At 43.2% G+C, this 26,152-nt stretch overlaps 1 protein-coding gene across 1 annotated transcript; it reads left to right on the top strand.

Annotated features, from left to right (window-relative positions):
* Nucleotides 1-9,240: 9,240 nt before the first annotated feature.
* Nucleotides 9,241-11,367, top strand: LOC147863149 (copper transport protein ATX1-like). The gene is made up of 3 exons (XM_087321335.1): nucleotides 9,241-9,339; nucleotides 10,283-10,358; nucleotides 10,982-11,367. The coding sequence occupies exons 1-3, from the start codon at nucleotides 9,322-9,324 to the stop codon at nucleotides 11,116-11,118; spliced, it is 231 nt and encodes a 76-aa protein (XP_087177461.1). The 5' UTR covers nucleotides 9,241-9,321; the 3' UTR covers nucleotides 11,119-11,367.
* The last annotated feature ends 14,785 nt before the right edge of the window (nucleotides 11,368-26,152 follow it).

Below are 26,152 nucleotides of genomic sequence, written 5' to 3'. Positions count from 1 at the left end.
CCAGTATCTCTCCTTGAGGTTTTTGAATGTGGCCCACATACCCCAATGTCCGAACCAAGGGCTTTCATGAAACTCGGCTAGTAGAACCGACCGGTCCTCTTTTCTTGTCACCACCCAAAGTGGTGTACCGTTTCGCCTCTTCGGGTGTCGTCAGATTACCCTGTCCTGTAGGAAGAACTTATATGCCTTCTTCCGGATTTGGCTGGCCTCTTCCTTTGACCATGATGCCTCCGCCATCATCGTGCTCAGGAATCTCCCTATCAGGAGGCACTCCTTGTCATAGTCGTTCTCATTGAACTTGTGTAGGGTCAGAGTGCTCCGTTTGTTCGCCGACAGTTGAACTGAGTTGAAGAAGTCCACCCCGACTTCTTAGTATTCCGATATCATGCCTTCTTCTCCTTCAAACCGTGCTCTCGAAAGCATATCGCCCATGACGTTGTCTTTCCCGGAGATGTGAAGTATCTCCAAGTTCAGGGACTTAATATACGCGATCCACCTGAGCATTGCCAAGTCTGGGGTCACACATCCAGATACCACCCTGAGAATCAGGAGACAGTCCATCTCGATAATCACCTCTGTCTGGATCAGTTAATCCTTATCATCCTTTACCGTCAAAACGATACCTCATACTTCTCTCTTGACTTGGGCGTATCATTGTTGTCACTCACTCAAAACTTCTACGCTGAATCAGATGGCAAATCTCCTTTTGGCTTCGTCCTCCTGATTATTACCCATCTTATTCTGGTCAGATTTGTGTCGACCACCACGTAAATCGGAGACTCCTTTCCATAGATCTCCTTCCAAAGACCCGATGCCTCCGTCAGCATCCCCTTCAGTCTTTGCATCGCCTCTGAGTGCCCTTCGCCCCATTCGAACTTCCACCCCTTCTTCAACAACCCATAGTTGGGAATCCAAATGTGGTAGATGGCATAGGGTCCACATAGGTGTCTGATCACCAAGATCTCTGATTGCCCGAATGCCGACTTCTCCCCCGAGAAGGTGAGCCACGCTCCTTCCAGTCTCTCTAGTATCTTCTTGCAATCGGCGATGTGGTCGGCAACGAACTTCCGACATTTGCCCTCCCTAGCCGACTCATCCTTTACGTCCTCCAGAGTCCGGACACCCCTTTATCGGGATGTCATCCAAGAATGTCATGGTGATGTCCGGGATGCAATCCCTCAGTACCTTGTTCATCGCATTCACCATGTGCACCACCGATTTCGTCCCACCTTGTGGTAGGGTACACATCCAAACTAAGCCGAGAGGGGTCCGCATCATCGTGATTTCCCTACTTTCGATGGCTAGTTAGAACTAATTGTACCCAAGTACAAGTCTCCGACCGAGTAGATCGACCTTCCGACAAAGGCCTCTACGAACTCATCGATCATTGACCCGACCCCTGCATTCCGAATTGTCACTTTGTTGATAGGTTGTAGGTCCTGTATGAAGCGCAATCTGTCATTCTTCTTCGGCACCATAGACCACTAATTCAAATACATGGTGTTTGACAGTTCGAGGATCCCCATGTCAATCTTTTACTTGAGCAGCTCCATCAACTTCGGGATGTGAGCTCTCAGCACCGGAATCAGCTTCAAGTTCCACAGCACATGTGGTACCATGAAGATCACCATCAGTTCAACGATGGTCGGGTTGATGCACCCGATCTCCTTCGATGAGAATGCAAAGGCCTTCCCGTGCCTTTCAAGCATCGTTTGAAACCAATCCTCCTCTGTGGGCAATAGGAAGCCACCCCCACCGATCAGTGTCCTATATCATGCGGGTTCCTCAGGCTCGGGTCGGTCACGACCCCCTTTATCCGCTCCCAGCTATCCTCCGGTAAGGGTGTCGCAACAGGCCTCACCTTCCGGTCCACCGTCTTGTACTTCGTGTCAACGTGGGCTTTCCGATTCGCTCTGACCATTTGACCAAACCCCTCGATGACCTCATACATTCTGATCATGTTGACCGGTATCATCGGGTCTTCACTCAATTCTTCCTCTATTACCCTCTCAATCTCCCCTAGGGTGTTGTTGAATGAGATCGCCTCCACGACACCACTGATAGTGTCATCAAGTCCTAAGGCTCCGCATGCCTTCAGGAGCCCCTCGACTTGTCATTTCTCCTGGCCATCAATGTCGGTTACTATACAGCCTCCGTTGTCGGAGAACCAAAACTTCCTATCTAATGTACAGGTGTGGGGTTTCTTCCGGTCATCGGGACTATCGTTACCCCATGCCTTGATAGTCCTCCTCAAAAATACTCTCCGCCCTCGCAGCCGAGAGTGTCCCGATTTCGCTCATGGGTCGACCGAACCGTTAGGAATTGGACAGAGTGCCGACCGTCCTCGCTCCTCACTCTCACATATGCCAAACCGTTGTCCAGCACCTTCATCTCCATACGAGTTGTCGTGATGTATGGTTCACCAAGTATGATGGGGTGAGAGGACAATTGTTGCACAAAGAAGTGTCGGTCGATTTCGACTTCACCAACCTTCACCCGGACGTTCGGACACACACCGTGGAGTTCTTCTATAGCACGGGTCGCCTCGCATATCTTCCACCTATGCTTTGTGTTGATTGGTCATTTTCCCTTCTTGCAGAAATCCATGGACATCAAATTAATTTCTGATCTATGGTCGATCAACGTCACCACTAGTTCCTTCACATCTCTGATCTAGATCGGACTCTCTATCACCACCCTTGCCCAGTGCAACCGCATGTAGTGTGGCTTTCAGCATATTCTTCCTCTATCACCATCTCATCAATATGCGCCACCTCGACCAGCCTTTCACTTTCAGGATCTTGTCATGAACCGCTCTCTCTTCACTAGGTCCATTATAGTGTCATGGCACTCTTTCTTTGCAATACCCAACACTTCGCATAGTGAGAGTTCCACCCATCCTGTAAGACCTTTCGCAGGTATGTCGACTTTTCAATTTCCCTCCTCAATCATAAGCTCGGAAACTTTCCCTTATACTTCTCTCTCGGGTCGTTTGGACCACGGACCCGCTTCGGGTGTCATACTTATTCGAAGAACCTGCCTATTCGACATTCCCGATCTATTTGAGTTTGACCAAAACTTCGTAGTTCTAGCATGCGACTTCCACGAAGCTGGTTTTCTCCTCAATCAAATCGCTCCATCTAGTGACTTCCCAAACCCGCTTCTCCATGCAGTTGGCCTCTTCCTTCCTCAGCCTCTTCTTAGAGAATCCTTCAAGTATTACCAGCCAAAATCCAACGTCCTTTCTCATCCTACCGTCCTTATCCTCTCTGACCCGAATATCGGCCGATGTCGAGTAGTGAACAGCCTCGACATGTCGAGCCGCGACTTCCTCCATTAACCTCTTCATCCCGCCCCGACCGATGTTCATTTCTAGGGGCCTTCACATTTCGCTCGCGTGTACCCGGTCGTCCCATAGGTACACCACGTTGTTCCTTAGTGCCTCGGTAAAGTCGGCGCAGTCTCTTCAAATGTGGCCGACACTGTCGCACCACATGCATTTAAGGTTATTTGGAGAGCGTGGATCACGCAATTGACCCCCGCCTCCCCTCCAAGCTTAAGAGATCTGGAGATCGCACACCATCTTTGTCAGCTCTTCCAGTGGCGCACCCCCAGATGGTTCCTCGACCACGTTGGTCAGAACCGACCCCGACTCGAGCCGCCTTCTTGTCTCTTCCGATCAAGTTGGAACTACCTCCGTTATGCTTCTAATGGCCAAGCCAATCGACGAAGACCCCTCATCATTCCACTCCTATCGTTTTGAAATGGTTGTAGACTCGTTTCACCACGGCCTAGTCAGTCATGAGCCCTTCATCCATCTCCAACAGGGGACCAAGCTTCTCCCGGTCATGCAGGTCAACTGATTTTATAAATAATAGGACCTTACTCCTATCGAGCACTGTCCGGTCAAGCGCCGACAACCACATGAATCCTCGAACTCCTAGAGAAGCGACGATGTGCTCCTTCCTTTGCCAGGGAGCTTGACCCACTCCATAAGCTTCCTCTCCGATAGCCGAAGTGAGTCATTGAAGCCATACCTGTCGAGGAGTCACTCCTCGAGCTTCAAACAATTTTGACAGTTGGCTTGTATCTCGAGCACGTCCGTGTGGATGCTTGGTGTGACGACTCGAGGAAATCCGGGCAACCACCTATCCTCCGGAATATCTTGCATCAGCATTTCGGCCTTGTAGGCCTCCATGTAGTTTTTGACATCCTTTCCATTAAATCGGCCTGTCATGCCGACTATCATCTCAATGGCTCTTTCGAGCCCCGCCGAGCTCTCTTGAGCATTCACAAGGTGGTCCATGGCGGCCACCATCGCTTCTGCTAGCTCGCCTCCTCTCATCTTGGACTCCTTTGCCATCCCTTCATTTCAGGTTCACCAAAGATGGCGCGGAATTCCATGCGTATGTGTCGAACTGAGGAGGACCATCGGGGCCTTGTACCAAGGAGTCAAAGAGAGACCACACAACTTACAGTGTCTATCTAGTTCGGTTGCCGGGGATCTTCATGGAGCACAGGGGCTCACTAACGTCTATCCGAACCGGGCCTTTCACCGGATTCTGGAGGATGAGCACACAGGCTCGGAGACTCAAATAAATATACGAAATAGGAATAGAAATAGAGAAGAGAATGTTCCAAACACACACAAACAGAGAGAGATACAACGAATACCAAATTTAATCAAAAGATAGAGAAAATTAACAGGTCTTGCCCGACAACAGAGCTTCAAACGTTGCACATGCAAACACACAGAACCGATGAACCTCTCGTCGAGATCACATGGGCTTCCTACGCGAGTAGAGGCCTCCCCCTCCCTCCCCGAAAGCACAAGACAGAAAACCTGAAATCTACAGACGTCAAACCGACAACACTTCTCCCTCCAAAACGATGGATTCCTCTCTCAGTCTCGGTCCTCTCCTTTTATAGCACAAGGAGAGGCCATTACATCAATAGTAAAGACAACCGTTTTCATCAGAGATTCTTCCCCACGATTTTCTCTCATCACACACTTTATTCCCCTCTTTTTGTGGGACATTAAAGTACCTTATTCAAATCCCATTGTCTTGTACTTATTACATTTCAATATTTACAATGTTTTGTACATAAGACCATGTTCATGTGCATACTTGCACACCTGAGTTCACGTGCTTTTGTTGGACTTCTCTCTCAGTAGCCGAAATCCTCCAAGATAGCAGGTGTGGCATGTCATGAACGGTCAACTAAATCTGATTTAGAATGAAATGGATCATTAATGGTCATCTAAATCTAGAATGAAATGTATCTTTTAATGGGTTCGAGCCCCATGGTCGGTGGGTGTGGCTTCTCATATTAATCTAAAATGATAATAACCAAGTATTGGGCCGATCTACCTAACATGGACGAGTGCAAGGCGTGTAACCTTGTGGTCATGGGTACGAGCCCCATGGTCAGCATGTCTGGCATGTCACAAATGGTCATCTAAATCTAGAATGAAATGTATCTTTTAAGAGCCAAGCATCGAATCAACCTAGCTCAAATGGAAGAGCACAAGGCTCTTTGTTAACCGGTTTAGGGTAACACAGTGTTGAATCCTCGGTCCTTCGGGGTTCGGCTCAAGAGAATTGTGGTCAGGGAAGGAGTGCACAAGTGTATACAAGAATCGTAATTGCTATCTCGATCGTGGAGACCATGGAGATTATGTAGACGGCTATAGCCGACCACAAATGTACTTAACACACAGAGTATGATGACTCAACACAGAATAGAGACACAGAAACCAGGCAAAATAGATCTATATTCCAAAGTTCTTCATACAGTATTATGATTCAATTTTTACAGGTTTTCCATGTGCCCTTTATATAGGGTCATGGGCAGTAACGCTTGGCGCATGAACCATTATCCCTCATGAATGCTTTAGTTGTTATGCCTTCTTTACAACACTTCGGTCCACCTGTCTTCTTCACTCGTCGTAACCGTTCCTTTGTCTTTTCCCCCTTTTCTTCCTTTGCCACTTGGTCATCCAAGGCAGCCAACACATGGCACGCCTATGGTCATGGGTTCGAGCCCCATAGTTGGCAGGTGTGGCATGCCATGAATGAAGTTAAAAACCAAGGACCGAGTCGACCTAGCTTAGATCAAAGAGCGCAAGGCTCTTAACCTTGTGGTCATTGGTTCAAGCACCATGGTCAAGGGTGTGGCATGCTTTGTTAAATCATAAATGGTCATCTAACTCTAAGAGTGAAATGGAGCTAATCTATCTAGCTTAGATTGAACAATGCAAACTAAATTGGCCTAGCTCAAATGGAAGAGTGCAAGGCTTTTAACCTTGTGTTCTTGGATGGACTAGAGCCTTGTTGTTGGCGGGCATCACATTCCTCTTTAAAAGGTAAATGTTGATATAACTCTAGACATGAAATTGTGCGTGACAATCACACCAAGTCATTCTTGACCTTGTGGTCATGTGTTCAAGCTCCATGATCAACAGGTATGTACTCCTTCGCAACTTACAAATAGAGGCTCAGTGTTTGTCCACACGTGTGTGATGCACACTTCATGACAACGTAGTGGCTACGTCACCTAAACCTTTTCTTTTATACTTAAGAAAGGATTACAAAGAGAAAACAAGTGTGAAAGTGACATCCCATAAGCTCTTTGGCCTAGATGACTTTGACCAAATCCATCATCATTAGTTCAAGTCCCTAATGGTCTCTTTCATGTTCACACGCACACATGCATTCATGCAACAACATGTGTGGTCCGTCTAGTTGCACAATTAACAATGCTAACTCTAGTTCTTGCATATGTTGCTTCAATTCTTGATTTTTTGCACTTGTGGTGTAGATCCCCTAGCAAATATTGTTTCTCTTGGTCGAGCATCATGAACTTTGTTTTTAAACATTTGAGCTCAGAAAGGATGGATAGCTTTCCTTGTTTGGGAAATAAGAACCATGAATATAAGAGGGGAATTTTAGTTCAAATTTGACTATGACATACCTTCGACTCTAACCTACCTTCAACTCTATGGAGTCTTCGACTATGCCTTACCGTCGACTCCGAGTTACATTTGACTTTTACTAATCTTTGACTCTAAATTATATTCACCTCTGATATACCTTCAACTCTATGGAGCCATTGACTCTTATCTACCTTCAACTTTGATCTACCTTTGACTCTGCAAAGCCTTCGAATTTGATCTACCTTCGACTATACAGAGCCTTCAAGTCATCCAACGTCTCTGGTTCAAGTTCTTGGTGGTTCCACTAAAGTAGCACATGTATGCACGTAACTTCGGTAAGTCCTCGTTGATCAACCACCTCGGTAGTCAAGTATGGTGTTCCCTTGTGTTGTGTGTTTAGGGCCTTAATCCGTTCGTGGCCTTGCCCGTTTGCGAGCCTTGGTGTGTTCATGGCCAGCCCTTCATTGGTTCGTCCTCATGTGTTGGGCCCTCTCAGATCTCCTTTGTGGACATGTCCTCGCGTTTTGGCCTTTGCAAGCTCCCTTTGTGCCATGGCCCTTTTGATGGGCTCCTTTAATGGGGTTCTATAAAATACAAAAAATAGAAGCTTATTGCTACCTTAGTGGGCATCACCGTACAATTCTAAATTTAAGAACAAGAAAATTTTGATGGAAAGGCTTTATACCCATGAAATATAAATGTATTGGGAATGAGAGGATAGTTAAGAGATGATATAAATATATGCTCAAATGATAACTGTCTTTGATTTGTGGATGGAAAATAATCAAATGCATAGGGAAACAATTAACATAATGTTGCACATTAAATTCGTTGTTTTATTGTTAAAAAAGAAAAGAAAAGAAACCCAACATATTAATTGGTGTTTTAACCTTGAAAGTACACACTAGCAAGTAGGTCAAGAAACCATCACATGTTTTTCTCAAAAGCCATCCTTTATTTTTTTAACAATCTTAAAGCTTGTGCTTTTAACAACATTATTTTCTGTTCAATACTTGACCTATGGTTTTCATGTTTAGCAATGAGTGCACAATCTCAATTTGAGTTTGTGCACACTAGTTGTTTGCTTCTAAAAAGGAAATGTATTGTACATCTTTGACTTTGCCACTATCCGAAGTTTAACTTTTGAATTGTCACATTTCCACAATACGAAGAGTGAAAGCAATAGACAATTTCAACAATACATGCTATAAATGTTTTGACATCTTTGAATTGTAACATTTCCACAATACAAAAGAGTGGAAGCTACGACACACAATGATCACATTTCAATAATACACGTTATAAAAGCTTTGACAACTTTGAATTGTCACATTCCCACAATAGAAAGAGCGAAGGAGAGAATACATTGTTCATTGTAATTGTGAACAAATTCAATTCTCTCTGGTTAGATCTACAAATTAAAGGAAGTTTAAACTCAACAATAACTCAAATGTACCCATAACCTTTGCCATACAAAAAAGATTTGACAAGGACAAAGCGTTACAGCAAGGAATTCTTATAGACAATGACATAGATAACTTTTAAAGAAGCCCAAACCGATATTAGTAGGTACAAGTTACAACAATGAGGAATTAGTAGCAGTAGATTATGTTGTACATGAGTCTGATTTTGATGTTAGCAGCAGAAGAAACGCACGCAGTGACTTGCATTTGAGGTCCAAGAGAGTACTAAAATGGCAACACATCCGTCACATATCCCTATAACATCTGTGGGAATGAATTATATATACATGGGATTATGCAGCCAATAGTGAATGAGCCAAAGAGAAGATCGTATGAAAGTTGTTTCTTTAATTTAATTACAAAAGTTCGGTTTACAATGATTTGGTATGGCAAAAGGCGGTTGGACAAATTTTATTTTGGACCCACTTCTGGTTGTGTATTGATCAGATTTCTTGTCGAGCTTTTTTTGCTGTGTCAGATGATTGGTTCCTGTTTGGTTGGTTTTCATATGATTGCATCGGAGAGGAGGAGGGCATAGAAGTCAGAGATCTTAGGCGTGAGGAGGAGAACGGATGGATACATTTTAATTTGTTTTGTTGAAGAGACAGAAGAAAGTAATAGAGAGCGAGAACATATGCATCATCTTAAATTGATATCATGATAAGGAGCCAACGTGGATGCATTTTACAGAAGAAAAGGAGAGGAGAACGTCATTGATTGTTAGAACGCGTAAAAGGGTTTGAATCCTCAGACCTGTTGACGATTTCAAGGAACAATTACGCATATGCTTTATGTAATTTGACTCTTTTTTTTATTTTGGGTGGGGAGGATTACCAGTACTTTGCTTCATATAAAAGATTCCTCTGCATTCCAATTGATCAAATTTCCATTCATCGAACAGAAAAAGAACAGACTGTAGCAATGGCGACCACTAGCCAGGTTCTCCCTCCCTCCCTCTTATCGCTTCTCTTTCGTGTCTTAACATACATATTTGAAACAGGCTTTCATTCATGTTCTGGCATATCTATATATCTTAGGTTTTAGTAAGAATATGCATTATTAGCCTCTTTGATTTTGCTGAATCACTATCATACCCCTTCTCTTGGATTTAATAAGAAACGCTGTATTTTGTCTCGTCTGTTCGTGGAAAAGAAACCAATCTGTACATTTATCTCTTTTATTGTGCCAAAAAAAAACCATTTATTTTTTGTTGCCAAGAAACCATACATTTGGAAACAGGAAACCAATATATATGGTCGTCTCTTTGATTTTGGTACGGCAATCATATTTTTTGTGGCATTGATTTTTTGTGAGAAACCATCCTTTTTGTTTCTTCCATGTGGGAAAATGAAGCGTTCATAGTCTCTGTAATCTGGGAATAGTATGGGAAATATGAACTTGACAGAGAGCCACAAGTATTGACAATTACTGATCAGGTTGATTTACTTGATATTTGAGTGGCATGCATCAATACCATGATCTGAAGTTCATCTAAACCTTCTACTGTTTTCCTGCATTCTGGTATTACATATATATTATACATATTGTGTATATATTCTTACACTCAATGACATGAACCTATCCTCAAAGAAAGTGATATAGATGTGTATTTGTAATTGACTCGCACCATTTCTCCTTCACTAAAAGAACATGGAATTTAATTCATACAATGATAAATATGGTATATTCTCTTGAATAAATGCTTTACAATGACCTTGGATCAAGTTGGGATCTATGCTTTGAAAATGAAACCTGAAGATGCATAGGAGAAAATCGGAATGCAACAGATGTTTCTCTTGTGCCATCCTTCTTAAACAAAAGAACAAATGGATCAAGTGATTTAAGTACATCTATGTCTATATGTGGATTTCTTTTTTATCAGACCGTCGAGCTCAAAGTTGCAATGAGTTGCCAAAGTTGTGTTGGAGCTGTAAAGAGAGTGCTTGGTAGATTAGAAGGTATGACTTTTGACATCAATCTATAAAAATATGCGCAATTCTCAGATATTGAAAAAAAATGCTTGATCTTTCTTAACATTATATTTATATGCTTGATAGAGAGAGAGAGAGAGATCCATTATCAATTCTCTAGTATCATTTTCGTTGAATTATGAAAATGCTGTTGAGAACGAAGAGCTCAGAATGAGAAGCTATCTTTTTTTTAATTACCTAGTTTGTTATTCTGAAATTCTAAGTGTTTGGGGGTAATTTTCTAGAGATTTCTATATATATTCGTTGCACTTAAGGTTGAAATCATGATGGGAAATCTTACTTTCTTGAATGCTTTAGCCTGAAGCTTGGTAACTGTGTAGGAAATGGTTGGGGTCTTTACCATTTTTTAGTGCTTTTCATTGCATTCTATACTTAGTTTGTTGGTGGAATAATGGGTGGGATTTCTTTCACGCTTTCTGAGTGATTTTCAGGCTTTCTACGTAGTTTGTGGCTTTACCACCGTTGAAATTGTGCAGGAAATGGTTGGAATTTTTGTCATATTTGAATGCATTTTCAGGGGTTGAGACAATTACTTGATTGTCCTTTAAGGTTGATTGGAATTTGCACTCTCTCATGATTTGTCATAGCAGGTGTAGAAAGTTATAACATCGATTTAGATTCACAAAAAGTCACTGTGAAGGGTAAAATCAAGCCGGACGATGTCCTCTCTACCGTTACTAAGACAGGGAAAGCCACTTCATTTTGGCCAGCTGAAGGTAAGGCATAGGAAGGAAGGAAGGATTAACTCCTAATTCATTGTTGAAAGATAAGAAGAATAACTGCATCATACACAGTATGTATCTGCTACCTTGCAAACTTTGTATGGGCCAAAGTTAGATATAGATAGACACACTTGATTTAATTAAGAAGCCCATGTTCAAAAGAGCCCACCTGGTTTTGTGGTGATTTGCAAATTGCATTATTTGTAATCAACTTTAAATAATGAAGCTGAAGCAACTCTATGTACCTTATGAGATGTTTTAGAGTTTGAATTGCTGAGAGCTTGCTAATCTAATCCATACTTTTCAACAACTTTAGGGTGAAGGTTTATTTTTACCTTTTTGCCCATGCATCCATTTAGGAAATCATGTGAAATTCACTATCTTTGAAACATTTGACTTACAAATTGAAGTTTTAAATGCATGGCTATTTTATTTTCCTATTCTAATTGAGTCATGGATACAATTTTGAGTAAAAATCAAATTCTTTTTGTGTGTACTTGGTCACTCTTTCATTGTGTCGATGTTACATAGAACCGTCCATGCATTTTAAATGGTTTTAAAGCTATCTACTGGCACTCTTCTCTTTCATTGTGCTAATTTTCGCTTTGGACTTGTTCTACTTATGTTACTATGGTATTTACCATACATATCATCTTCCTAAGAAGGGGAGTTCCTACTTCATAATGAAAACTCTATGCAAGAATAATGCACGCACATATGTATATGCTCACCCTTCTTGGTAGGGATTTGAGAATGATATTTAAATTATCATGGCCATCATACTTCTTGTGAATTACCTTACATGTTGAGCATGTGAAAAGTGATATTCATGTTCCACTAGGTTTTCATTCCATGCCTTGCATATCGTTATATTGGGTTGATGATGTCATGATGCTACCTTACCAACACCGAACTTGTGTTAGTGAACTTCGAAGAAGTATTAAGGTTCTCGAAGAGCCAAGGTTCATGGGGGTAGTAAGATGCAGTTGATATGTTCTGGCAGTTTTACCTTGTATTGGGACCAACATTGGGGAACTACCATTTGTGATGTAATATTCCAATTCTGACATTTTGGCATCTTGCCACTTCATCCTTAGTGCATCCATTAATCGATTATTGCCAAAAAAGTGATGCCATGGCGGAGTCAAGAAAACAACACAATGAGCGAGATTGCCCGTTATCCACCTCACAGATAGCAGAAAGGCCTTCACCTATGTTGGACCATTCCTCTAGGTTTCGTTCTAATGTTTTTTGCTATATTATCTTTCTCTTTATTATATTGGATGGATGATTACAAATTTCATAGCATCACCTGAGAGCTCCAATAGATATTTTACTCCCCATCTTTTAAATCATTTCACAATCTAAAGCACCTACACCCAACCATATGAGAAGATTTTGTTTCTTGTTAGTTTTTTGTAACTTGCATCCTATGTTCCAAGTTTGTTTTGGCAATCTTTACTTTTGTGATATACTTGTGTACTCCCTATTTTTTAATAACATGACACGATAGGATGTTGTGGATCTCACCTCCAATTGTCTACTCAAGAACAATTTTGGATTTTTGTTATTTCATTCTATGCACTAAGTGAGATAGCACCACCCCACACTTCCACTCCATAAAGCAACCCTTGGACTATCATTGCATTAACTAACATCAATCTCACTTCCCATTCTCAAGTATCACTATGATTGCATTGATTCTCAAACATATTAAAGTTTTCCAACCTGCTTGAAGTCTAGACTGTAGAATACGAGTGTATAATGGCCGTATTCACACTGTCCCTTTGGAAAGCCCAAGCTTGGGCTATTTCTGCAAATAGCATAAAGGGCAGTTGCCCTAGGATAGTCACTATATAAAGTGACTTTGTAACTTTAGTAGTTGTTGGTTGTCATTTGTAACTGTTGCTATTAAGAAACAAACGTTTCTTTGTGCCTATCTGTGTGTGTGTGTGTGTGTGTGTGTGTGTGTGTGTGTGTGTGTGTATCTTGTTTTATTCTCATACACAGGTCCTTCAACATCACAGATGTTGTTTGTTCTTCCGCACTGACGACCTTGTCCCCAACATTTGGTATCAAAGCGTTGGAGGTTCTTCAATCCGTTGTCGGCCGTCATCGTACACCACAACATTCGGTTTTTTGTAACTTCTTGAAGAACAGAGAAGAGAGAAGACAAACAAGAAGTTTGCATCTCACTGTGTTAAGTCACTAATTGGAGTAAGCTAGCCGGTTGTACTTTGTTCCTGTGATTGTAACCACTTGAGGCGAGCTCCCTGTGCAATACCCGACCCAATCGTGCTTCATTCGGTTAAACGACATCTGAATAGGTCACCGGACGCTATTCACCCGCTTGTTGTAACCACCCGCTGTAGATTGGTCTCCTGGCAACAACCAAATCCATGCTTCATTCGACTGATTGACATCCAGGAGGATCAGTTGGATCTGTCCCTCTCATCGCTATAGTCATCCGAAGTAGAATCGGCCCAAACAATCGGTTTCTTGTAATCGGTATTCGGCATACAATCGGAAGCTAACCGGGCTCACTCCGACTTGGCAACATCCAGGAAGACCAGCCGGTTCTGTCCCTCAAGTTACCAAAGTCACTCCGAGCAAGTTCAGCAACAAGTATCCGAAACCAAACCGACTCGGGTTCAAAACCGACTAGAACGATATCGAGTGAGCCGACCGGCTGCACCCCACTAAGGTTCGTAGTCAACTCCAAACCGAGTCTTACCAACCGAAACTGAAGTAGATGGCATCAACATCCGGCTCATCGGAGATGAGTCTAAGGAGGTTCGACGGTTCGAACTTCAACTTCTGGAAGGAACAAATGCAGGACTATCTCATAGTCAAGGGTCAGATAGACCCGATTGAGAATGAAAATCCTCCAAAAGCATACAAGGCAAACGAGTGGCTAAAGCTGGACAGAATCGTTCGCGCCACGATTCGGATGCACTTGTCGGAGTCAGTGTACTTCACAGTGCAATCATGCTCGACAGCTTTTGAACTTTGGAGAACACTGTTGGAAACTTATGAAAAGAAGGTCGCCGCAACAAAGATGTATCTAATCCGACGCCTCTACAACTTGCGGAAGAAAGAATCCGATTCAGTTCAGGCACACCTCACCGAGTAAAAAAGCCTAAGCTCCCAAATATCATCTCAAGGGATGGCAATAGAGGATGAACTCAGAGCAATGATACTCATGAGTACTCTCCCCTCTTCTTGGGAAACTTTTGTCACAACCGTGTGCAATGCTTCAACAACTGCCATTAAGTACTCCGAAATCACGAGCGCAATCCTGACTGAAGCAGCTCGGAGAAAGTCTTTTGCCAAAGACTTGGCAAATGAAGCTTACGTAGTACAAGGTTCGACCGACCGATCGAACAATCGAGGAAGAAGTTCTTCCCGACTGCCGAACAATCAGCGAAGCCGGAGCAAGTCCCGGGATAACCGAATCTGCAACTACTGCAAGAAACTGGGACACATCAAAGCCGACTGTCGGGCACTCAAAGCAAAAACCGACAAAGCTTAGAGAGCGGATCAAAAGAGTAGCCGGCATGAGGAGGTCAACTACGTCGGCTCTTCAGCCGAAATTTTGACGACCGACCCGAACATACTGTCCATAGAGAACCCAGTCGAATCAGAAGTTCTGCTTACGACTGAGGAATCGAGCACATGGCTCCTGGACTTGGGCGCATCGTATCATGTGACACCTCACCGATCTCAGTTTCAGCAATAGTCGGACCGGCACTCCGACTCAGTTCGAGTCGGGAACTCGCAACAATGTGCCATAATCGGAATCGGCACCGTAGAGCTCAACCTTCCGGGTGGCTCTACACTCGTACTACACAACGTCTGACAGGTTCCTGAGCTTTCAAGACCCTTGATCTCAGTCAAAGAGGGTGACTTATTTTTTGTTGATATCCCTGTGTCATCGTTATGGCACGGACGACTTGGACACCTCAGCAAGGCCGGCATAACACACCTATCCAGAGCCTGTTACATCCCCAAACTCTCCTTCTCGGATCACCAATTCTGCGAGCATTGCCAGTACGGCAAACAGGTAGTCGCATCACACCCGACATCAGCACCAAGAGATTTGAGTCCCCTTGATTTGGTCCACTCGAACGTCTGTGGCCCGATGCCACATCAGTCTCTCGGTGGTGCTTCATACTTCGTCAGTTTTATTGACGACTCGACTCGGAAGGTGTGGGCTTACCCCATTAGAACCAAAGATCGGGTGTTCTCGATCTTCTCCGAATGGCTTGCAATGGTCCAAAACCTGACCGGTCGGAAACTAAAATGTCTCTGAATCGATAATGGAGGAGAATTCAAGTCTAACGAATTCGGCAAATTTTGCTGGGAACGTGGCATTCGACGTGAATATACGACACCCTATAGTTTGGAACAGAACAGAATTGCTGAATGCATGAATCAAACGATTCAAGAACACATAATATCCATGCTCCAACACTCCGGACTATCAGATGGCTTCTGGGCGGAGGCTCTACTTACGGCAGTACACATAATAAATATGTCACCAAGTAGACCTCTAGGACTTAAAAACCTCAGGAAACATGGACCGGCAGTAAGCCGAATTATGACAAGCTCAGGATCTTCGAATGTGAGGCGTATGCCCTCATACCGAAAGACGACCGCCAGAAACTCGAACCAAGATCAAGGAAATGTGTTTTCCTTGGATATGGACCCGACGGCGAGATCGGATACCGACTCTGGGACCCCGAGCATAGACAAATCGTCTGATGTTCGGACGTCGTGTTCAACAAGTCGGCTATGCATAAAACGGTCGAAAGGCCTATTGAAGTCTGAAGGGTAATATTTTCCGAAGTGCCAACCCTGCATGAAGGCCCAGCCCACAACACGAGATCGGTTTCACGGGTAACCGACACCTCCCGTCCTAAATCCACTGATTCAGCATAGCCGAATGGCTCGACTTCTAACCATCCGACACCTATACCTGGTGCGACCAATCCAGTCATACCTCGAAGATCCGAGAGACTGTCGCAACCTCCGAAAAGGTACTCGCCCGGAATTTTCTTTACCGACATCGGCGAACCGACGTCCTACGAAGAAGCATCGGCATTTGCCGACTCAGCCACCTAGGATCTGGCGATGGAGTCAAAAATGCACTCCATTCGCACAAACAAGACTTGGGACTTGGTCGAATTACCGAAGAATCGACGTGCTCTTCCGTGTAAATGGGTCTATTGACTAAAAGAGACGTCTGGCTCAACCAACCCAAAGTACAAGGCCAGATTAGTTGCGAAGGGATTTCGACAAGAATATGGCGTCGACTTCGATGAAATCTTTTCACCAATGGTGAAAATGACAACCCTTCGTTTCATGCTCGGCGTCGTGGCCACCGACAACTTGGAGCTTATTCAACTAGATATAAAAACGGCATTCCTCCACAGTGACCTACAGGAGGAAATCTATATGGAGCAGCCGAAAAGCTTTGTGGCATCCGGACAGGAACATCTAGTCTGCCGACTAATGAAGAGTTTATACGGCCTGAAACAGGCACCCCGACAGTGGTACAAGAAGTTTGACGACTTCATCCAGTCGGTCGGCTTCTCCAAGAGCGATGAGGACCACTGTCTCTTCACCAAAACAGCTCAAGACGGGTCTCCCGTCTTCCTCATCATTTATGTGGACGACATGCTACTCTCTAGCTGACATGCCGGAGAGCTCACCGAACTCTTTCGGAAACTGCGGTTGAAGTTTGCCATGAAGGACCTCGGTCCGGCAAGACACATACTTGGTATGAAGATCAGTTAGCATCACGATAAACGACAACTTTTCTTGTCTCAAACCGACTACATCGGACGTGTCTTGGAACACTTCAACATGCACTCAGCCAAGTCTGCTTCGACCCCGCTCCCCATCAACCTTCGGTTGTCTCAGCGAGATTGCCCGACATCCGGTCTGGAGGGGGAAGATATGAAGTCGGTACCATATGCACCGGTAGTCAGCTCCCTTATGTACGCAGTCGCGACACGGCCTGATATTTCTCACACCGTAGGAGTCGTCAGCAGATTCATGCACAACCTAGGTCAATCGCACTAGAACGCAGTCAAGCATGTGTTCAGATATCTAGCTGGCACAAAAGACCACGACATTTTTTTTGGCCCGAACTCAACCTCAGGCGTAGTCGGTTACACCGGCTCGGACTTCGCCGGCTGTGTGGATAGTCGGAAATCAACAACCGGATATTGTTTCAAATTCGGCAATGGAGCAATCTCGTGGAAGTCGAAACTTCAGGAGTGCGCAACCACCTCAATGACCAAAGTGGAATATGTAACGGCGTCCGACGCGGCAAAAGAAGCTTTATGGCTTGGTCGGCTAGCGTAGACGTTTTGACAAGTCGACCTCGACTCGGCTCCAATTGTCTACAATGGCAGTCAGGGTGTTGTTGCTTTGTTAAAAAATCCGGTTCACCACAACGCCTCCAAGCATATCAATGCTCGATATCACTTTGTTTGGGACTGCGTCATTTCAGGGAAAATTGGTCTTGAGAAGATATCCACAACCGATAATGTCGCAGATGGAATGACCAAGTGTCTTTCGGCGGATCGTTTCCAGTCCCTTCGACACCAGATGGGCGTAACGAAAAATTGGTCCGGTTAAAAGTCGGACACGCAGCACATGATGGTTTCGGACAACCGACATCGGTTCTTTGAGGATCAGCTTCAACTTTTCCAACCCGACTGGTTCGGTCTTCTGTCTTCAGATCTTGCCGACTCGAACAAAACCGATCTTTCTGATAAACCTTGTATATACCTGTCCAGATAACCCATGTATACGCCCATTACGGGGGAGTGTCGAATACAAGTGTATAATGGCCGTATTCACACCGTCCCTTTGGACAGCCCAAGCTTGGCCTATTTCTGCAAATAGCATAAAGGGCAGTTGCCCTAGGATAGTCACTATATAAAGTGACTTTGTAACTTTAGTAGTTGTTGGTTGTCATTTGTAGCTGTTGCTATTAAGAAATAAACGTTTCTTTGTGCCTATCTCTCTCTCTCTCTCTCTCTCTCTCTCTCTCTCTCTCTCTCTCTCTCGCTTCCTCGTCTCTGTGTAACGGCTCTTTCTACCGTTGTTGTCGCCATTTATTGTCATCGTCGTCGTCTGCAGCCGCTGTCTGCTGCCGACTGTTGCCGTCGTCGTCTGACGACTACCGCTGTCTGCTGCCATCGTTTGACGACTGCCGTCGTCACCGTCGCCGTCGCGGGGTGTTTCTTCTTCGTTTTCTCTTGACGTTGTGAAGTGCCATTTTCTTGACGAGTTCATGGGTGGGTTCTTTTGGTGTGCTCGTCGCGTGCTACAAAATGCCGATGTGATTGCGACATACACACAAACTGGGCTAAGTCTCGAACCCATTTATTTTACCTTTTTTTCTTATTGACACCACAATGACGTCTAAACGAACTAAGGAACATAAGGATATACAAGACGAGGCTATAAGTAAGGAGGACTTTTTAGATATGTTTAATCGTTTAACAAAAATAGAGATGGATATGAAAAAATGGGTGAAAGACGCCGAAACCCACAAGAAAAAAGATAGAGAGGAAAAAGACGCCCTCAAGGCCGAAATAGAACAACTTAAAGTGGAAAACACCGACCTTACAAAACAACTTAAGGACATCGAGGTATCTCGAGAAGACGGTGAAATATCCTCTATAGAGGATATAAAGGACGAAATTAAAAAAGTTAAAGAGGAAGTTAATAATAGCATAGAGTTAGCTAAAACGGGTTGGGTAGATGTGGTTAAAAGAAACATTAAAAAAGAAATAAAAGATGAAAATATTGTTAATACCACCCTTGAAGAAGAGAAAATGTGCCAGGCTCAACGCTTAAATGTACGTGTCACTAGGCTCAAGGAAGGTGCATCCCCAAATGAGGATGCACAAACACTTGGGAAAATGTTAGGGTACACAGAGGCCCTACCTATCACCAAAGCATGGAGGGCCGGGCGTGACACAACTAGGAAGAGAGCCTTAGTCCTTCAATTTAAAGACTTAGACTCTAGAATCACTTTCTTTAAGAAGAGACCAATCCTTCGAGGAATGGGTGGGGACCCCATCTATCTCGATGAACACCTCACTAAGATGCAAATTGAGCATCGCAAGAGTTGTATGCCACGAGTTATGCAAGCTCGTAAAGAAGGCCATCGCGCCTTTTACTGAGACGGGTGAGTGATCATAAATGATCGCACTACTAATTGACGGCGTGTGGCCCATGTGACAGAAAATGCACTTAGGATGACCTTATGGAATTGTAACGACGCACTCTGGGCACACCTCGGCCGCCTAGAGGAGATACTAAAGGTATCTGATATACTTTTCTTCGTAGAAACACATCAGAGCCCAAATAGAGGACTCCCACGGGTCGAAGGATTCCGTTGGGAGTCCGCTTTTAGACAAACCTCACGTCGACACACTACTAGGGGATCTGGAGGTGTCGCGATACTGTTTCGTAGAGAGCTACATAATAGGATAGAAATAATGAAGATAGACCCAGAAGCTCGTTTTATGTGGGTGAAAGTCTCCACAAGCAAAGACCAGGCAGTATTTTTTGCCATTTGTTACTTTCCCCCAAAAGGATCCCGTTATAATATTGGTGGCTTGGCGAGATTAGTCGATGAAGGAATGCCACATGGGCCTTCCCCATACGAACCCCTATTGGATGACATAATCCGATATTCTTCCCAAGGAGAAGTATTTCTTGTAGGAGACTTCAATGCGAGAACCCAATCCCGACAATGCACAGTATTTCAGATGAATAGAAACCTAGAAATGGTAAATGTTGATCCTTTAGACATAGGCACCACACGTAGATCAAAGGATCAAGGTGCGGACGCCACGAGCTTTGGCCATCATCTGCTCGAACTTGGCAGTTGGCACCGGATGGTCATATATAATGGTTTAGCTAAGTGGCCGGGCTCGGAAGAGCTCACATGTTTCCCACATGGAGGAGGGGAAAGCACAGTTGATTATCTAATAGGACGCCCTGAAGCTACCCACATGATTAACTCCTTCCGAGTGGCCCCATGCCCTATTGGCGCAGACCATAGTTTCTTATACTTCGAGTTAAAATGTGATATCTCTAAGGTCACCAAGTCTAGTCAATCATGCCATCACACCACAATACATTTCACACATGAGCTCTCTGACATATACTCTCAACATGTTCAGGCCCATCTCCCCTCCCTTGATCCCTCCCTGCCATTAGAAAGCCTTAGTACGAAACTCACACACATCCTTCACTCCGTAGCAGCTAGCAGTTTCCCATATACAAAACACTCAAATCAAGGTAGATCAGGATCAATGCCACAAAATAAATGGTATGATGAGGATTGTAGGGACTTACATAGACAACTTACATTATCGCAACTCAATGGTAGTATTACCTCCATACAAGCTCGCAAAGAAATGCGCAAGATGACACGTCGTAAGAGATGAGCGTGGGAGGCATCCCAATATTGGGAACTCTACCATATGCTCATGAGTAGCGATTGTGCCACGGCATGGAAGAGACTAGGGGAGCCAAGACCACAAACACCCATCGAAGATCCCGAAACTTGGCACACATATACAGAGAGACTTTACCAAATCCCAAACCAACCACCCATTCCAATGCCTTCCACACCCCGGCCTACCACAGGGACACTTTTCACGACCTCTAGGGTCGTGAAGGTCATAAAGAAATTACAACATAGGAAGTCCATGGACCACACAGGATTGCGAGCAGAACACATTATATATGCGAGAGAGTGCCTAGCTCCCTTGCTAACTCTAATCTTCAATCGTGCCCTTGCGGAGGGTTTTCCACCACAATGGACTATGAATACAATGGCCCCCATACATAAAGGGGGGGACCCCATGGACCCAAATATATATAGGACCATTATGATAGGCCATACCCTTGCTAAGTTATATGGCGCAGTAATGGAAGCAGAGCTTAGCGACTATATGGAGACCCTAAACCTTCGTGCACCTGAACAAGTTGGCTTTAGACGAGCCTTCTCCACTATTGATCATATCTTCACACTTAGATGCCTAATTGACCAAACTAAGGCTCGCAAGAAGAAATTATATTGTTGTTTTGTGGACTTCCGCAAAGCCTTTGACACAGTCCCTAGAGAGCGGTTGTTTGATAGACTTAAAAGCTTGAGGATACCAGATGATATGGTATGGGCCATCTACGCACTATATGAACAAGTGTCCGGGTGTGTCCGATGCCCAGGTGGCCTATCTAATCGTTTCACTAGCACTATTGGTGTAAAACAAGGTTGCCCCCTATCACCGACGCTTTTTGGGATCTACATTGATGAGATCACAGATTTTATTGCTCGTGAGGGAGGCACCGGAGTGGTCCTTGGGGATACGCAGGTTCGTATCTTGCTCTATGTGGATGACAGTTTTGCTCTCTGAATCCGAACACGATCTACAAAGGCACGTTAATGCCTTAGATGACTTTTGTGTACAACGAGGATTGGTAGTGAATCTAGGGAAAACAAAAGTCCTTATCTTCCACACATCGGCCCAAGTTAGAGCTAAGTGTCACCTAACTATCTCCCATAGCCCAGTCGAGGTGGTTGGATCATACGTCTATCTCAAAGTCACTTTTAGTGCCCGCTCAGGTAAATTTTCGATGACACAGGCAGCGAAGGATAGACTCACGAGAGGACATGCATCCCTCTCACTCCTAGAGAGACAATGCCACCAAGCACACTTTCAAGAGCCACGGACTAAAGGGTGGCTCTTTGACTCATTAGTGACCCCCTCCCTCATGTATGCATCAATGGTTTGGGCTCCAGGATTACCATCTTTCATGTGGACGCAATTAGAGAGACCATTGGTGATGATGCTATCACGCCAACTCCAAAGCAAATCGACTATACCACATGACATTATTAGGGCTGAGTTCACGTTACCCCCAATGTTAGTAGAGGCACTTTTTCAACTTGTAGTCTTCATTCACAAGATACATAGACAACCACATGATAGAATATCTCATCAAGCCTTTAAGGCCACTCGATCATTGTATGAGTCCGGCTATACTAGCTCATGGTATGGCATGATGGTGAGTTGGCTTCTTGCGAATGGTCTAGACATTAATAACCTACCTCCCCTTAGGTACAACCACACGAGTGATATCACTTTAATCTCTCATGAGGACCGCAATAAAGTAATACGCCAAGAAATATGGCAAATTTACACTCGGTGTAAATGGATCACCCCACTAGAGCCACTCCCATCTAAAATGTCGTACTATAAGAAACACTTCATGCACTTCTCTGAGTTAGGTTTTATCACGCGGCCAAAATATCTAGATGTATTCTTACCACATGCACTAAGGGTTGCCATTGGACAACTTAGAATATCATCTCACCAACTTGAGATTGAGAATGGCCGTACTAGTGGAGTCCCTAGGGAGGAAAGGATATGTAGGTTATGTCACATAGAGATAGAGGATGAGTACCACTTTACATGCAAGTGTCCAACCTATGCCGAGATAAGGGCAAAATACCAAGACATACTTGGTTCGTCTCCCACCCTCCCCAAACTATTAGATACTCTAGATATAAAGAAATTAGGCAAATACATTCTAGAGCTAAAACAACACAGAGAGAATAAGTTACAAAATGTTGACAATAATGTTGCTAATGATCACGAACATGTAACAAATGAAGTTTTTTAGGAACAGGGGGAGATAACGAATGTCGACACACTTGCACCACTCGGCCTTTCCATTGATGAGGCAGAAAACCAGAGAAGAACCAGACGTCCTCGGGTGCTGGGTTTCAAAGCAACTCGACGTGATGTGGAAGCAATATTGAAAATAAGGGAACGTGAGCTACACCGCCTAGAAGCCATGGCTAGGGCACTCTCTACATTGGAACCACGGGTCACACCCACATCAAGACCCTTTGACCCCCCCACTTCTTTTCGAGAGGCTTGGGTGGAAATAAAATTAGGCTTAGTGGATAGTCACTTTCGAGTATACTACGTATTGTACACTACTAGAACTCTTTTAGTTTAAGTTCTATTTTTTACTTAATTTTATTTTAGTTATGATGACTGGATAAATACTCTTTTGTTGTAAACCAATTGTCTCATGGGCCAAATTTAGCCTTAGAAGACGTTAATATATCTTTCTTTCTTTCTTTCTTTCTCTCTCTCTCTCTCTCTCTCTCTCTCTCTCTCTGTATCTTGTTTTATTCTCATACACAGGTCCTTCAACATCACAGATGTTGTTTGTTCTTCCACATTGACGACCTTGTCCCCAACATAGACCCATAGCATATGTTCCACCTATTTGTTGATGGGACATTAACACCAAGCTACTCAAAGCTTTACACACTTGTATTGGTTCTCCATTGTATGTAAAAGTGGTAGCAAACATTGCAAGAGAGAGAGAGATTTGTTGATATAAAAGTTGCAATCAAGGTGCATGTTATGATTGTAGAGGAATGTGTGTAGAGAGAGTTCATATTGCCAATCCGTGGAAAGCAAACTTGAATGTGGTCGAATGCAAGAGATTGTACCAAAGTGTGATACTTTTACTCTCGAACTTAATCAAGGTCAAAATTTGCATAGTCAATAAGTCTCCTCATCTATGCCCAAACAACCTCATAGATTGTAATCAATCTCTTATGAATGCTAAAAAATATATCTATCTACCTTGTCTCACATCAAAGAGAATGAGAGGTAAGTTATATTCGCACATGGTGTGGATGGCATACAAAGGGATGGGTCTAGCATGCATGGATCAATGAAATTTCTCGTCCTTGAAGGAAGATGGATTTGTAGTTTAGTGCAATATAAGCATTATAATGTGTAAAACATGAGCCTCCATATATTTTCTAAGATGTGATACATTGGAAAAAAACATCATTCACGGGGGAATCTACTAACGCATCATGAAGCAAATGTAATGCATCCATTTTCCAAACCCTTCCTTCATATCTTCCATCCATTTGGAACTCAGAATCTTTCTTTCGTGTGTACTTTGAATGATTTTGCTCAATTCCTACGAGGTATTAGGGCTCATGAATGTGTGTGTGTGCATGCACATGGGGGCGTTAACAATATCTTTGAGTGGTTGGCAGATCCTTGTGATCATTTTTTGCCATCACGGAGAGATATTCTTTGCAACATATCTAGTCTTGTTCTTTGTTGTGGTTGAAGGTGTCAACTCATGCCATTGTGTGTATCTCCATTATCTTGATGCAATTTATTTTAATTCCTAATTGTGGCACCCATTGGTAGGTTACTGCACAAGCCACTTCAATTTTATTATACTTTGCATTGGCCCATTTCTCCACTACGCAAGCCTATTGTTCAATTGATGATTTTCTAAATATGCTCCTCAACAAGCTTGTGTTTGTGGTTGTAACATGTGTGCATATCCAACTCTTCTTGTTTCTTGGTTTCCTTGTCCAGATTCTTATTCGTAGCCTTCAAGTGGTCGTGGTATTTGTTTACCTTCTTCTTGATGGCATGTGCTCATTCATGGTATTCCTTGGTCGCCTTAGTGGCAATTGATCAAGGCACTATTTGCACTTGATAAAAACTTGATTGTTAGGTGTGACAGGTTTACTAAATGCAACCTATTATTAATCATGGGTAACAAGGAACCACTTATATTGCTTGATCAAAATGAGAACTTGTATACTAAACAATGAGAGTAGGAAAACACAATGCACGCATGATTTACTCTAGAGTGAAAAATAGATCTATGGATGTGAAAAAACATTTTTTGTTCTTTTTCATTTATCATTAATGGCCTTTCTTAGTGCAAGTACCTCTGGTAACAACCATTTATATAACTTTCACACCAACTTAATGTCGATCTTTTCCCCATGTACATTTTGGCCCATTCCGCGGTTTGACAATATGCGCATAGTGTGGGATCTAGATTTGTATAATGCACATGAGCCCAAGAACCGATTAACTTCAATCTAGGTTTGACACACCTCTTTCATCTCATGGATGACCATTACCTTTTGTAGAGAGTGCTTGTGGTACATCCCACAAAGATGCCCTACCACCAGTATCTTTGTGTGTCCAAATGAAGATTTCTCATCCAAAAAGGTCAAGTGGGAATCTTTGAGTCTCTTGAGCACTTTCTCACAATTTTTGATGTGCTTAGCCACTAAGTCTGGACACACATCCTTCATTATAGTTCCCTCAATCTATTCCTCCAACTATCCCTTAATGGAAATGTCACCCAAAAAAGGGATACGGTGTAAAATAGGCAAAATACTCCTTAAATAAGGATAACACTATTTTTTAGGTGAGAGTGATCTACTGTTAGATGACAAGCGTTTTAATAATTAAAATTGAACCAAGGGATGATGACCAATCAAACATTTGTATTTAGGGAGAGGGTTTATTTGTAAGATAGTATATGTAGAACATTTTAATATAGTTAAAAGTTTTTTTCCAAATTTCTCTTATTTATTTAGTGTTCATCGTACACTAGGTATTTGTTTAAATGTTTTAAGATTCATTGTATACTACTTAGTACTAGCCTCTAGGTATGTCTTTTTTTGTAGTGTTTATGTGACCTGTAGTAAATCAACCTATATTGTTGGTGTATTCACATGTAGTATACCTGTAATGCTATCATAATCTTATGAGATAGGAGGATGTCCAACTTAGAGTAAGTTTATGTCCTTGAATGGTAAATTAATGAAGTGCGAGTAGCATGTTGAGAGGCATGGGTAACAAGTGTGAGAATAGGCTTTAGGTAGAACTTTTCTAAAGAGGCCCATACAGGTCTTCGAAAATCACATGTTTAAGTATACCCTTTAGGTAGATTAGCTTGAATTGTCTTGTATACAATGCATTTATAGAGTAGTATACTAACCTAGCTCATCATGATTGTCTAATGTTCCCATCATTCTTCCTTGTAGCCTTTTGATTGACTGTGAGATGAACTACCTTTCGTATTTTCCCTTGTGCATATGCCATGCCATGACAATGGTGGGTGTCCAAAGTGAGGTTCATC

The sequence above is a fragment of the Azolla caroliniana genome, unplaced genomic scaffold, assembly GCF_043228905.1.
Source record: "Azolla caroliniana isolate FFs.n. ecotype wild unplaced genomic scaffold, voAzoCaro1.0.p SCAF_6, whole genome shotgun sequence".
In the NCBI taxonomy this organism is placed as follows: domain Eukaryota; kingdom Viridiplantae; phylum Streptophyta; class Polypodiopsida; order Salviniales; family Salviniaceae; genus Azolla; species Azolla caroliniana.
The sequence above is the reverse complement of the archived record's forward strand: the minus strand, read 5'-3'. Positions and strand labels throughout refer to the sequence as shown.